The sequence below is a fragment of the Seriola aureovittata genome, chromosome 19, assembly GCF_021018895.1.
Source record: "Seriola aureovittata isolate HTS-2021-v1 ecotype China chromosome 19, ASM2101889v1, whole genome shotgun sequence".
Classification (NCBI taxonomy): Eukaryota; Metazoa; Chordata; class Actinopteri; order Carangiformes; family Carangidae; genus Seriola; species Seriola aureovittata.
The window spans coordinates 1,225,393-1,240,254 of record NC_079382.1 but is presented as its reverse complement, the minus strand read 5'-3'; the positions used below and the strand labels follow the sequence as shown (position 1 = coordinate 1,240,254).

The 14,862-nt window shown below is 43.3% G+C and overlaps 1 protein-coding gene across 1 annotated transcript in view; it reads left to right on the top strand.

Moving 5' to 3' along the window:
• lrfn2b (leucine rich repeat and fibronectin type III domain containing 2b) overlaps positions 1–14,195 on the top strand; it is a 138,384-nt gene extending 124,189 nt beyond the window's left edge. The window contains exons 5-6 of the mRNA XM_056363318.1: positions 1,331–2,727; positions 13,220–14,195. Of these exons, the coding sequence (XP_056219293.1) occupies positions 1,337–2,727; positions 13,220–14,195 (2,367 nt within the window). The 5' untranslated portion in view covers positions 1,331–1,336. The remainder of the gene's footprint in view (positions 1–1,330; positions 2,728–13,219) is intronic.
• Positions 14,196–14,862: the final 667 nt, after the last annotated feature.

The window sequence follows — 14,862 nt, the reverse complement described above, 5'->3', positions numbered from 1 at the left end:
TAAAAGTAATGCTTATCAGCACAGTCCCGCTGGTACAGCTACGCCTGTTCTCTAATGCTCTGTACTTGACTTATTGCACTGTACGTCCTGATCATAGGACAGCATTAATATTGAAGCATTATCTACATCTAGTGCTAGTGAAATGGACCTGGGTCACATGACTTCCTAGATAGAGACTATCCCACTGTCCCCTGGGGGTCAATGACTGACAGGTTCAATATAGAACAAACATTCAAGACAAGCAGAAGCTGTGAATCATTGACATTGGCTGTATGTTGTTTTGAATACAGTGTCTGAGTCCAGATGTTTGTATTCCATGGAAACTGTGATTCTTTAACAGAAGTTACAACTACATCTTGGGTCCTTCCAAACTGCAACAAGCAGATTGCGTCTAGTAGTACACAGTATTATCTCAGGCGGAGCCCTGAAGCTGCTTCAGTCATGCTTCACCAGTTGGCTACCAGTTGATTCATAATAATCCAAATAATCTTTGCAGAGCAGAGTGCAGCCATATAGCCTGACTCCTGCTGACACTCCTGATGCTTCATTATCAATAGTATGTTACTGCAGTAACACAGGCTGCAGTTTCAGGACCACATTCCTAGGACCCTACTTTTTCACACCAGCTCCACCTAGTAAAGAGGACTTGAGGTTGATTTCAGGAGCGCAGTTTCAGGACTGTATTTATAGGACCCTGGCAAAATGACAAAAACTGCCATTAACTTTAATTTCACCTAAATACTACTTTTTGTCCAAGTACTTGTAGTTTTAAAGGATACATAAAAGGTAAAATAAAGACGGAGTCATATGCTATGGCCTTTGTCACTAGATCTCGGCCAGATATTAGAAAGGTTGGAAAGTGGAGGACACTGGAGTATGAAAGAACCTCAGTGAGTCCTGAAAGAGAGAGAGAAAGAGACAGTGAGACAACAAGAAGGAGAGTGAGAGAGAGAAAGAGAGAGAAAATAGAAATAACATGGTATTGACATTTTACTTTTCCAGACTCTTCAATAGTCACACCCCAGATTATAAAGTTGGTAGGTGAGATTAATCTGTTTGTGTCCATGAAATTGCCTCATACACATTTCCTCCAGAGATTAAAGATTAGGGCAACGGGTAATAAACTAATCAGTACAGTATATACATATATTTAAAATAATGCAGTTATAAAGTATAAAAAATATCAAAACAAAGATGTGAAAAGTCCTACAAATGTGAAACTGCTGCCTTTGGTTCTGCAGGAACACAATACTCTTCACTTATCATGGATCACCTCACATAGTCCCTTTGACTCATCTCTTTCCTCTTTCTTTATTTGTGTCTCACACAGGTTCCTATGTATGACTCTACCATGGACCACATCATCTATTGCCTGCTGGTCCTGGGAGCCACAGTGATGATCACCCATGCATGCCCCAAGTACTGTGTATGCCAGAATCTGTCCGAGTCCCTGGGGACATTGTGTCCTTCCAAAGGCCTTCTGTTTGTGCCTCTGGATATTGACCGCAGCACGGTGGAGCTCCGGCTGGGAGGCAACTACATCCTCCGCATCACGCAGCAGGACTTTGCCAATATGACCGACCTGGTGGACCTGACCCTCTCCAGGAACACCATCAGCTACATCCAGCCCTTCTCCTTTGGTGACTTGGAAACGCTTCGCTCGCTTCATCTGGACAACAACCGTTTAATGGAGCTCGGCCCTGATGATTTGCGAGGCTTGGTCAATCTGCAGCACCTCATCGTTAACAACAACCAACTGGGGCGCATCCATGACAAGGCCTTTGAGGACCTGGCACCTGCTTTGGAGGATCTGGATCTCTCCTACAACAACCTGTTGTCTCTGCCCTGGGACTCGGTGCGCCAGATGATTAACCTGCACCAGCTGAGTCTGGACCACAACCTACTGGACTTTATTCCAGAGGGCACCTTCATTGACCTGGAGAGGCTGGCCAGACTGGACCTGACTTCAAACCGCTTGCAAAAGCTGCCCCCGGACCCCATCTTTGCCCGCGCCCAAGACTCAATGATACTAACAACACCCTATGCTCCCCAACTGTCCCTAAGTCTAGGTGGGAACCCCCTGCACTGCAACTGTGAGATGCTTTGGCTGCGGAGGCTTGAGAGAGATGACGACCTGGAGACTTGTGCTTCCCCTCCCGCCCTAAAGGGTCGTTATTTTTGGAATGTAAAGGAGGAGGAGTTTGTGTGTCAGCCCCCTCTCATTACCCAGCACACCCACAGGATGCTGGTGCTGGAGGGCCAGACAGCCAGTCTAAGATGCGAAGCGACTGGGGACCCTTCCCCCACTATCCACTGGATCTCCCCTGACGATCGGCTGCTTGGCAACTCCTCCCGAACCGCGGTGTACAGCAATGGAACCCTGAGCATCACCATCACCACCTCCAAGGATTACGGCACCTTCACCTGCATTGCTGCCAATGTGGCAGGAGAGTCTACTGCATCCGTCGAGGTGTCCATTGTCCAGCTTCCCCACCTCAGCAACGGGACCGGTCAGCCAGCGCAGCCTAAGTCCCGCCTCTCTGACATCACAGGCACCACCAGGATCAGCAAGGGGGCTCCCAAGAGCCAACCAGAGAGGGCTGTGTCTGTCTCCGAGGTGACAGCTGTTTCAGCATTGGTTCAGTGGACGGTGAGCAAGTCAGCTCCCAAGGTGAAGATGTACCAGCTCCAGTACAACTGCTCTGATGATGAGGTTCTGATCTACAGGTAAACACACACACACACACACGTTTTATTAGGAATTTTAACATGTCCAAAAAACACAGAAGGTTATTTGTTGATAGACGACTTAATTTAAAGCTACATGAATCAATATTTTAGAAACAAATGACTATACGTAATGTGAACAGGTCCAAACTCTGCAGCTCCCCTCAGCTCCACAGAGAGCTCCCGCTGTGATGAATCTGGTGATTGTTGTGATGACGAGAGGCAGGTAAAGGAAAGAGGCAGAGTGGCCGAGTGGTTAGGGTGTATACCATATGGGCATACTGACCCCCAGCTGGTCCCTGGTCCGACTCCTGGCCGACTGGACACCTCACTGCATTTCTTCACATTTTGCTTGTGTGGTCAAATGAAAAAAACATCTGAGTGTCCCGTTTTTTCACACATCCAAGCTGGGACACAAAAGATATTACAAAAACATTAACACTGGCACTGTTCTATTGAAGTGTCCCAGTAAGCCGTAACATTGATCACAGTAATCATTTATTTTACTATTGACACATGCTTCTAAAACTGAGACATGTGTCTCAAAGGCCTATGAACAATTTGGCAACTGATTGAAGCTGGAGTGCTGCCTAGGGGAAATAAGGGCCAGGTGTGCAGGCAGGAGCAGCAGCAGGAACAGCAGGAGTGAAATTCCAGACAGGTTGTAGGTGTGGCACAGCTTCGGAGGACGTGGTCTACAAGGCCACGCCTTCATAGACCGCGTCCTCTGACGGCCGAATAGAAATGAGATGGTCTTTGCATCACTAGTTGTGACTTTTCACCTAGCAACCTTGTCAACACGTAACCTTTTATCACAAAAACTTTAGGTTCTAAGGCCCTAGGTTTTAACAGTTGTACCGTTAGCTGTTGAGCTGAGCTGAAACACAATATTTAGATTTAAAAGTGTAATCCTCAGGCTCTCTGTCGGTGTTGTTTGCTTTCATTCAGTGTGCAATGAATCTTGGGATAGATAATAAGACTGCATTTGAAGAAGCTTTTGAAATGGGACAGTGTAGTCGCGCTGCTGTGATGCAGTCTGTCCTTAAGTGCAGCCTGTGAAGGATGCAGCCCCTGAATTGGGACACAGCTAAGGACTATTAGACTGCACAAATGGGTAGAAAAAGCAAAAAGCACTATGATGAAGCTGTCACCATGACAACCCATTGTAGACAAAGTTAGAGTGGCTTGTGAAAATAGTGGATCATTTTGTAGCATGAGAGTCTGATCGTTTTCTGAAATATGACACAAAGTGATTGAGTGGATAATATATCAGATTATCTTTATTCAGCTTTTTCTGCTGCCACCAAGTGGCCAAAGAAATTCAGTTTATTCAGCTTTGATGCTAATAATTAGTCCTCACTAAAACTGCAGCAGCCTTGTTAAGTTTGGAAACTACAGTTGCCGTTGTGGTAGTGTCAACATAATTTCAGACTTTGTGCAACACTGAGAACATCTACAGGACTGCGGAGCTCAACAAAAAAGTCAATATTCAAACTTTTATGTTTTAGGGAAGCATCTGATCTTAAACAAAGATGCATTTTTCTTAAACTCTGACTGATGTCTTTTGGCAGTGTGCAGTGTTAACAGAGTCACACAGCAGCACTCCCCAGTGGAATCAGTGTATTGCAGAGAATACTGTAATATTTAACACTGATGTTGTCACACCCACATCCATCCACCATCCAATGTCTGCATTGTCCATCAAATTGTGTAACAGTAGCAAAAACAACTGTTTTCCCTTGTTCAGCACCTTTTCCTCATTTGATTTCTCCCTCACTGAGCACAGTGCTGAGCTGAGCTCGATTAAGCTCGGCCGTCAGAACCTGGGGAATTTCTGTGCTCAGAAGGCGAGGGCTCCTGTCAGTCAGGCACTACTTGATGGGGATGAAACTGTATTAGCTGAGGCTTGTATTCTACCACTACAGCCCCTAAAATAAACGTGAAATCCAGTTTATTATGCCATTTAAATAAAAACTTAAAGCAAGATGTGTGAAGCAGCAGCCTCAGGACTGTGACCACGCTAGATTTCCCTTCATTATGAAGCTTGTTTTTTTTCTTTATTCACCTTGATAATTATGTAGGAAGAATGTTTTTCAGTCCTGTGTGTAATTATACAGCAGAAATTCAGCAAATACTAGCGTGATGTAATTAATTCTATTCAGCATTAATAATTTTTGTTTATTTGCATGAAAAATTTTCATTTGAAAATCATGAACATTTTGATATAACCAAGACCATTGTAACCATGATTATAAACATGATAATAATAAACATGATCATTATTACCATGATTATAACCATGATCACTATAACCATGATTATAACCATGATCGCCGTGGCTACTATAATAACGGTAATGGCTTGGTTAGGTTTAGGAAAAGATGGTGATTTGGATTAAAATAAGTACTTCCTCAACATTAGATGGTCTTTGTTGTCATGGTTACGATATAAACTGCTGGTTTCACATCAAAATCGAACACCGCTCTCCTGTGTCATATTCATCAATCCACCACAATCTCCTCCTGACGTGGACTTTGTTGCACTTTATACCACGTCACCACACTTTTCCTTTTGCTCCTGTCATAATCACTATGACCACTAGATGTCGCCTAGCAACAAAACGTAACTATGAGTCATAATAACCTGCTGCACTCCCTTGTCACAGGAGGACGGAGTCGGACAAACAGTGTTGTCGTGGATGGGGTAGGATTAGCAGGGGTCCAATCTTAGAGAGTTGAATGTGAATGAATTCAGCAGCCATGGTGACCTGTTCTGTTTCCAACTGCAACAACAAAGCGTTTTATATTTGCTCCTGCACTGAATCTGGGTCTTGTAGCCATGCCGGACTGACAGACCTGATTCCTTAGACACAAAGCTGGAACAATTAAAACTGGTGGACATAACATAAATGGTTGTTCCATTATCCAGGAGACCCCCTGTGTGTCTGCCAGTGAGGAGATCATTGAGAGAAAAATCTGATATGGTAATGCAGGATGGGGATTTGGATTTCAAGCGTAGTTGTAGCTGCATATGATCTATGGCTAACTGGGAGCTTTAACAGTAAAAGCAAAGACCTCAAACTGAACCTTGCTGAGCCCCACTGATAATATCTGTTAAAGATGTGATGAATTTGAGTATGAGAGAGCTCGGAGCTGAACCAACAAGTCGTTAGTCCTAACGCAGAAACTTACCTGATCAATTAATGTAGAAGCAAAAAATGCACCAGTTCTCCAGGGATCAAAAGAGCTTTCATGCTGCCATGAGCATATGATTTTCTGCCTTAATAAGAAGAGTCTCTGCACTGTGCATTGTTCTGAAAGCAGCCTGAAACGCTTCACAGATTGATTCATGAAAGCTGAGTTGAATTCACGAAAGTTGAGCAGAGACGACTCTCTGTAAAAGTTTAGATAAGAATGGAAGTTTGGAAACAGGCCTGTAGCTGCTGGGATTCAAGGGATCCAGACAACTTAATCTTTTCAGCCGTGTCCCACTGTTGTGCTCAAGAGGTAAGAGTTGTCAGCTGTTTCTTTTTCAAACACTGGAGCTGGAGGACAATGTTATCACTGCTGCAGTTTCCATGATTGGCACATTGTTACTTGAACTAAAGGTTTTATGTTGGATGGGTGAATATGAAGGCCTGAGGGCCCAGAGAACTTATTCAAAACCAGAACAGACTTTTGAAAATGTGCGTTTGTCTGCCTGAAAAGAAAATTTAATTCCTGAAAAGTGTAGCTACTATAGTCTGAGTTTGTGACAGTGGTGTGATCAGAGGTGGGTAGTGAAGCCAAATATGTGCTCAAGTAGAAGTTAGTCATCAGAATAACAACTTCAATAAAAGTATCTACTGGAAGAACCAGCTGAGTAAGTAGTACGTTAGTTTATTGACAATGTGATTGTTTTAATCACATGTGATCTCACTTGGTTAAAGATACAGAACTGAACACACACCGGCAGGGCTATGGTTAGGATTTTAAGCACACAGTGAGTATCTTCTGTCCCTAGGCGTCTCTCAAGCAAAAAGATAACAAAGATGTCGTTGGATGACGTGAAGTCATGTCAAGTACATGAAGTAGCGTGGGATCATGGGAGTTGTTGTCTTCGCCACCATTATCATAAGCTCCTTCTGGTTTGGATTCCTTCAGTGTCAGTGGTTCAGGAAATCAAACAGACCTGGTGATTCTAACCGTTAAAAACACTGAATGAAGCAGTTTGACATTTAAAGTCAGTGTTTGAGCGACGCTGTACGGAGGACAGAGACTCAGGGAAGAGTTGGAGCTGAGATTGATGCTAACCTTTGTTCTGATTGTTTCTCTGATAACTTATGATCCAGATGTTCAGCAGGTTTTTACCAGCAGCTGAATTATCCACAGAGGTGTCCTCCTCTCCATAACAAACACACCAGGGGATTAAAACCAGTAGAAACACCCAGAAAGCAGTTTGACTTTCACAATCAGAGATTCACCGACGCTCTTCAGTGACACAGGACAGGACGTCTCCAGCAGCTGGGAGCTGAGCTGTCTAACATTTCCTCAGCTTGTTTCTCTGATAACTTCAGATCCAGACGTCCGACGATTAAAATCCTTCATCTGCTTCAAATATAGAGCTGAAAACCTCCAAGGTGTAAAAAGTGTATGTGGCTTAAAACTAGATAAAAGTCAATGTTGAGCTTCTGTCAGACAAACACACTGACACATGATCATAGAGGATATGATGTCACTGACAGGAGACCAATGACATGGAGCGTTACCATGATTAAAGTCACAGATTTCTCTGGTTTGAGAATTAATGGAAACAACTCAACAACATATAGAAGATCAGTCCAGTTGTTTTTACACATTTTAATGTGGAAAACTTACAGATTAGAACTTTAAAATTCACTCAGCTTGACATTTTGAATTTCCTGTTGACCTTTCACGTTTCACTAGATTAGATTTGAAGTAATTAGGTATCAGTTGAGTGGAACACAGCCCTCAGACTCAGAGGGTCTGTTGCCCTGACTATATGTGAATACGCAAGACAGTGCAATGAATTATATATATATAATATTGTTTAAACAATAAAAACAGAATAACAACATAATATTTTTGTATCTCTTATGAAACAGTATATGTCTGAATCGATTCTGGTAGTGTGATAGATAAATGTGCATGTACTGTCCTCCCTTTTAACGTCACTATAAATGTTCTATCTCTCATCATCTCTTATGCACAGAGAAAATACGGTCGGTTTAATAAACTATGCATCACTGTGAAAGAGCCAGTTTTATTTGTTGATTCAATGTTATGTATTCTTGTCTAAATACTGGCTCCAGTGTGTAAATACAGATTCAAGGGGGCGGTAAGATCGGAGTGTCTTTCTCAGCCCGTGCAAGTTACCTTCATTCCAGATGTGAAGAGGTGCCAAACTCTTAATACAATGTAAAGGAGGTCCATACCTTTATACTGTAGTAAATATATAATTGTAAGTAAGAAAAGTGTAACAAGTTTTTTTACATGAATTAAACAAAAGAAAAATCTAATTGCTTCAATAGACCCTGAAGTTGGCCTCGCACAAACCTTTCAATATCTTGTGGTGAAGGTGGTTTTGTATACAAGACACACAGTCTTACCACTGGTTACCACAGTAACCAATAATAAGCTCAGTCATCTTCATGAATATAACAATAACCAAGGTTAACTTGTCATCATCACTATAGCTAAGCTTTCTGGACAGAGCTCAATATTAATAATATTAATAATACATTTTGTTTATAGGCACCTTTCAGTGCACTCAAGGACCTTACAACACACAGAAAAAGATCAAATGCAAGTACAAGGTATACAATACAGAATAATCAAGTACAAGGCATGACATACAGAATAAATTAGAATAGATATAATTGCATAAAAAATATATGATTAAGCGCTGGTGTTAGAGTTAGACAGAATAGGCAAGTTTGATGAGGTGGGATTTGAAAACAGAAAGAGAGTCAATATTAAAAAAAGTCTTGTGGAAGTGAGTTCCAGAGGGAGGGGCAACACGGCTGAAGGCCCTGAACCCCACGGTGGTCAGAGGAGGTACAGGCAGGAGGTACAGAGAGATTAATGGAGGAGGGAGATCCAAGAGTAAATTGACTGTGAAGTGACTTAAAAGTGAGAAGCAGAAGCTTGAACTCAATACATTATAACTTTAACACAAAAAGCCATTATAGTTAGATGGAGGGGATACTTTTTTGTAACCAGGAGATATTCAATGGTACAGACACAGACAGAAAAGTGTCATGGCTACAACACAGCTGCAACAGGGAAGAGCAAGCTGTCAGAGGCCACAAGCCACATTTTTCTTATGTAAGCATAATCAAATTTCCCAGCAGCACCTCAATGTTTAGGCTGAATCAATAGGGCAGGAGACCATTTGGCACGACCTTGTCTGTATTCTGCCCAGAGAAAAAAGTCTTAAGAAATCAACAAAGATAATGAATAATTTTTCAGTGATTCTTTGCAGCTGGAGCAAGAGAATCCAGAGCCATGAAATAATGTAATGGTTGTGGACAGGAAGTATGCAGCCTGCAGTAATGATTTATTTGTTTTGTCAGGTCTGTCTTTGAACTAAGAAAATATGTAGATTATTAAAACTGTAACTGACAAATCTCTCGCAAAGCTTAAAGAAGCCTCAGCCAAGAGCCCATCTCCTCCTCCGTCTCCTCTCCCACTCTTCTCTCTCTCTCTCGGGTTTACACTCTGATTAACGCTATGGCCGCACGCTATCATCGGGAACTAAGCAGGCCACTCCACAAATTGCCTTTTGCAGCCTGAAGAGGCGGGACAAAACTTTTATCTCCCTGTGATAAGCATGGCCATAGGTTTCTCTGGAGTTGGGCTTCAGTTCCTACGAATTAAAATGAATTAGCCAGTCTATGCAGACAACCTGAAATCAATTAGCCCCAGATACAGGAGCAAGCAGTGCACAGAAAAAACATCACTAGGCTAAAGAATTTCACTCCCAAATATCAGGCAGCCAATTATAACAGTGTAATGAAGTGTGGCTCAAGTTGTTGGAGAAGGAGAACTTTTTTTTTTGGAAAACAGCTTCATTCGTTTGCGCTCTGGTGACTAATGAAGACAAAACACTGAGGTGATGGTGTTTTTGGTTCTGCACTCATCTATAATGTCTGTTGTCAGATGAATGTCCTGTTGCTGTAGAATATGACACAAGTCGACCAGAAACAATGAGCAAATGACTTTAGGGTCCAGAACTGTTAATGAATGTCTTCTCCAAATCAGTTACAATTCACTGTCCCTACTGTTGCCACAGCTTTAAGGTTTTGTCAGGCTTATGCACAAACTCTGCTTGGTGAGGGTTGGCGAGCAATTGTGGTTTGAGTTGAAAACAACTAATATGTCAAGGTTAATCATTGTAATGGCAGGAGAAAGGAGGCAAACAGCAGGCTCCCATGTTAAAGTCCTACCTTTGCTGAACCTTCCAGCTCTACCTTGTTTCTGCCAGGTTTTTTATGTCTTACGTTTGTCCAGCCGTCCATCCCATTCTTGTGAACAAGATATCTCATTAACACCTTGAGGGAACTTCTTCAAATTTGGCAGAAACATTTATGATGATTACATTTTGGTGGTCAAAGGTCAAAAGTCAAAGTCACTGTGACCACAAAACACATTGTTGCCATAACTCAAGAATTCCTACACTTATGACGCAATTTAACTGAAATGTCTATAAGGATAAATTGAAGTGCTGCCATTTTATAATCTAAAAGGTCAAAGGTCAACTTCACTGTGACTTCATAATGTTCTGAAAAAAAACCAGCCAGTCCTCCAACTTGAACAACCACACTGGTCGTTTTTTTCAACCCAACCCAAAGGAGTGTCTCTTGAAATAACACAGTGGCGTACCTACTTGAGTCACCATGGTTACTAAACATTAGTTGTGTAGGCACTCAGGCTGACATCCCTCCTGGGATTGAATTTCCATGTTGTTGTTGGGTGTGATGTAGGCCTCAGTTTGATGTTGTAGCATATAAGTCTTAACAGGCAGCTGGCTTCACACATCCGGAGCAGTGGGTTAGTCAGTTAAGCAGGCTGAGAGACAAGGTTCTTATAGGTTTTGGTTCTCTGCCATGCAAACTATATTTTATCAAATCCAAATCCTTTTGAATCAAAGTGAATTTGGTCATATACAGTTGAAACCAGAAGTTTACATACACTGTATAAAAAGACACATAATTTTTTTTTTCTCATTGTCTGACATGAAATCAGACTAAACTTTTCCTGTTTTAGGTCACTAAGGATTACCAAAATTATTTATATTTGCTAAATGCCAGAATAATGAGAGAGAGAATTTTTTAGACAATTACTTTCTTCAAAGTCAGAAGTTTACATACACTAAGATTACTATGCCTTTAAACAATTTGGGAATGCCCAGATGATGATGTCATGGCTTTGGAAGCTTGTGATAGGTTAAATGACATCATTTGAGTTAATTACAGGCACACCTGTGGATGTATTTAAAGGCACACATCAAACACACTGCTTGCTTGTGTGACATCATAGGAAAATGAAAAGAAATCAGTCAAGATATCAGGAAGAGAATTGTGGAGTTCCACAAGTCTGCTTCATCCTTGGGTACAATTTCCAGATGCCTGAAGGTGCCACGTTCATCTGTTCAAACAATTATACGCAAGTATAAACACCATGGGAATGTCCAGCCATCATATCGCTCAGGAAAGAGACGGGTTCTGTGTCCCAGAGATGAACGTGCTTTGGTGCGAAATGTGCGTATCAACCCCAGAACAAAAGCAAAAGACCTTGTGAAGATGTGTCATTATCCACAGTGAAACGAGTCCTGAAAGGCCACTCAGCGAGGAAGAAGCCATTACTCCAAAAGCAACATAAAAAAGCCAGATTACAGTTTGCAAATGCACACAGGGACAAAGACTTTGTTTTTTGGAGACATGTGGTCTAATGAAACTAAAATTGAATTGTTTGGCCATAATGACGATCGTTACATTTGGAGGAAAAAGGGTGAAGCTTGCAAGCCTGAGAACACCATCCCAACTGTGAAGTACAGGGGTGGCAGCATCATGTTGGGGAGGTGTTTTCATCAGCCAGGAAGTTAAAGCTTGGGTGCAAATGGGTTTTCCAAATGGACAATGACCCTAAGCATACCGCCAAATTAGTTACAAAGTGGCTTAAGGACAAAGTCAGTGTTTTGGAGTGGCCATCACAAAGCCCTGATCTCAATCCTATAGAAAATTTGTGGGCCGAGCTGAAAAGGCGTGTGCAAGCAAGGTTGGCTACAAACCTGACTCAGTTACACCAGTTCTGTCAGGAGGAATGGGCCAAAGTTCCAGGAAACTATTGTGAGAAGCTTGTGGAAGGATACCCACAACGTTTGACCCAAGTCATGCAGTTTAAAGGAAATGCTACCAAATACTAATGAAATGTATGTTAACTTCTGACTTTGAAGAAAGTAATAAAAAATTGTCTAAAAAATTCTCTCTCATTATTCTGGCATTTAGCAAATATAAATAATTTTGGTAATCCTAAGTGACCTAAAACAGGAAAAGAAGGTTATGTGTCTTTTTATACAGTGTATGTAAACTTCTGGTTCCAACTGTAAGCTCTACTGTATTCTGTAGTTTTAGCCAGAGTTGTCCTACAGGTTGAACGACCTGGTTTCTGACTGATGAGGATGTCTGCAGGGGGAAGAGAATGAGTAGCATCATTTAAACAGCAGGTGTGAGAGTAACTGTAGCAGTACAACCTCCAGCCCCCTGCTGCTGGCCACCAAGCAGCACGCCTCAGGCTGTGGGAGGCTCATTGTCTTTCTCTGGGGCTGGGGCTCCTCGACATCTCCACACACACACACACACACACACACACACACACACACACACACACAGCATTAAAGCTCTCCAGAGCTTAATAGCCCAGCACCTGACACTCTCCTTTGTGCTGTTGTTGCTACCACAAGGACACGTGCCAGGTCCCACTGGTCCAAATCTATCTTGGATCGTGCTTCACTCTCCAGTCTTTCGTGCCTTTCTTGGGTTTTCTACTTATTTATTTATCACTGCTCCAGAGCTCCGATATCAAATGGACCCTCTGTTCACTGCAGCAGGACAGATGGCTCTGAGAGATAAAGCCAATTACTGTTGGCTGTCTGTTGAAGCAGTCACCACAGAGACGTAGCAGTGGAGAGAAACTCCAGGGAATGCAAATGGAACTCCTGGCTCTCCTTTAATGAAAACTTGCACGGTGAACAGAGCTCACATTACCTACCACAGCAGTTAATGAAGTCTGCATGTGCTGAAACTACATGTGTACTGTTTTCAGATGCTGATGGCTCAATCATTTCTAGCATATACTGTTTCATGTTCCAGGTTTTTACAGCTGCCCCTGTGTCTTTAACAGAGATATCAGGCCATTACAGAGGAAAACCTCTTTATCTTAGTACGGCAATTAACCTGCAGGTTGTAATTGTTTCCCCTCTCTGTGTTAAGGATGATCCCGGCCTCCAGCAAAGCTTTCTTGGTGACCAATCTGGTGTCGGGGACTCGCTACGACCTGTGTGTGCTGGCAGCCTGGGATGACAGCGCCACCACGCTCACAGCCACCAACGTCGTGGGCTGCACGTATTTCTTCACGCAGGACGACTACCCTCAGTGCCAGTCTCTGCCCAGCCAGCTGCTGGGAGGCACTATGATCCTGGTGGTGGGGGGGATCATCGTGGCCACCCTGCTCGTGTTCATCGTCATCCTCATGCTGCGCTATAAATCTGCGGATACTGAACCCCCAGTGGGGAAGCTGACCAGCGTCAGCGACACACACTCTCAGACCAACGGGGGTCGACTCGGGCAAAATGGACTTCTTATGTCCCAGTCTCAGCCTCATCCTCAGCCTGCACCGAAGATCAAGGCCAAAGTGACTCTGCAGGACGAGGTGGTGGAGTTCAAGTGCGGCTCCCTCCAGAGCAGCCTCACCTCTTCCTCCACCTCCTCGGGCTCCACGGCCGGGGCCTCGTACAGCCCCAACAGCACACTTGCCAACATTTGGAGGTCAGCTCCCTCCAAGCCCCGGTCCAACCTGGACCACCTCCTGGGGGCCTTCACCTCGCTTGAGCTGCGGGGGGCGCAGGGCCGCGACCCAGGAGCCTCCAGTAGCACTTCGACGGCAACAGCGAAGCCGCAAACAGACAGGGAGCCGCTGCTGGGCCGGACGCTGGACTCCAGCCTCAGCCGGCTCCTCATGCTACCTCTGGACTCCAAGCTGAAAAGAAGCCAGTCCTTCGACATGGGAGACGCAACAGGCGCCGGCGCCGCACAGCTGTGTAACAAACCATGCAGGATCAGCAGCATCTGGACTAAGAGGAGCATGTCTGTGAATGGCATGCTGCTGCAGTGTGAGGAGGAGGGGGACACGGGGGGGAGCAAGGGGACGATAGACAGTGCTGACTGGGTGATGGAGAGTACTGTCTGAGTACTGATGGAGAGAGGATGGGGGGGGGGGGGTCCTTAAACTGTTAAACACTGCCCAAAAAGATGACCAACAGCCATGCCAAGACAGACCTCCCGGTCTACGAGCCTTTGTCCTGCATGAAGCACACTTACTTACCTCTCCACCGCTCAGACTCTGGGACACAGGACAAGAGGTTCCACAGTCAGAGCCAAATACACATATTTGGAACGAACACTTTGGATTGTTTTGCCTCACACTTTGTACAGGGACGGATTCAGATGATCGGCCATGAGGAACGGACAGAAAATGACTGCTTGGTCATGTTCATGGACTCCTATTATACCGCATAAATATAAAGTATGTAATAAGATTAAAGTTTTATATTTTTTATTTTGCTGGTCAAACACAAATGATCCATTACTGGTCTCTACAAAGTGACCAGCTGTAAAACCTTTCTTCTGTACATTGATCCTACAAACTGATGCAGTTGAACCTTTCCTGATTGAACGGTGCAGTATGTGTAGATGTGAAACTTTGATTCATTAAGATTTAAGAAAAAAGATTTATTCACAGAGTTTTGTGTGAGTATATTTACTTTCTATACAGAGTATATATTTGAGGGGTCACTCAATAATTCTGAATGCTAATCATATCAGATTTTATGTAACTGTATAGATTATAAAAACCC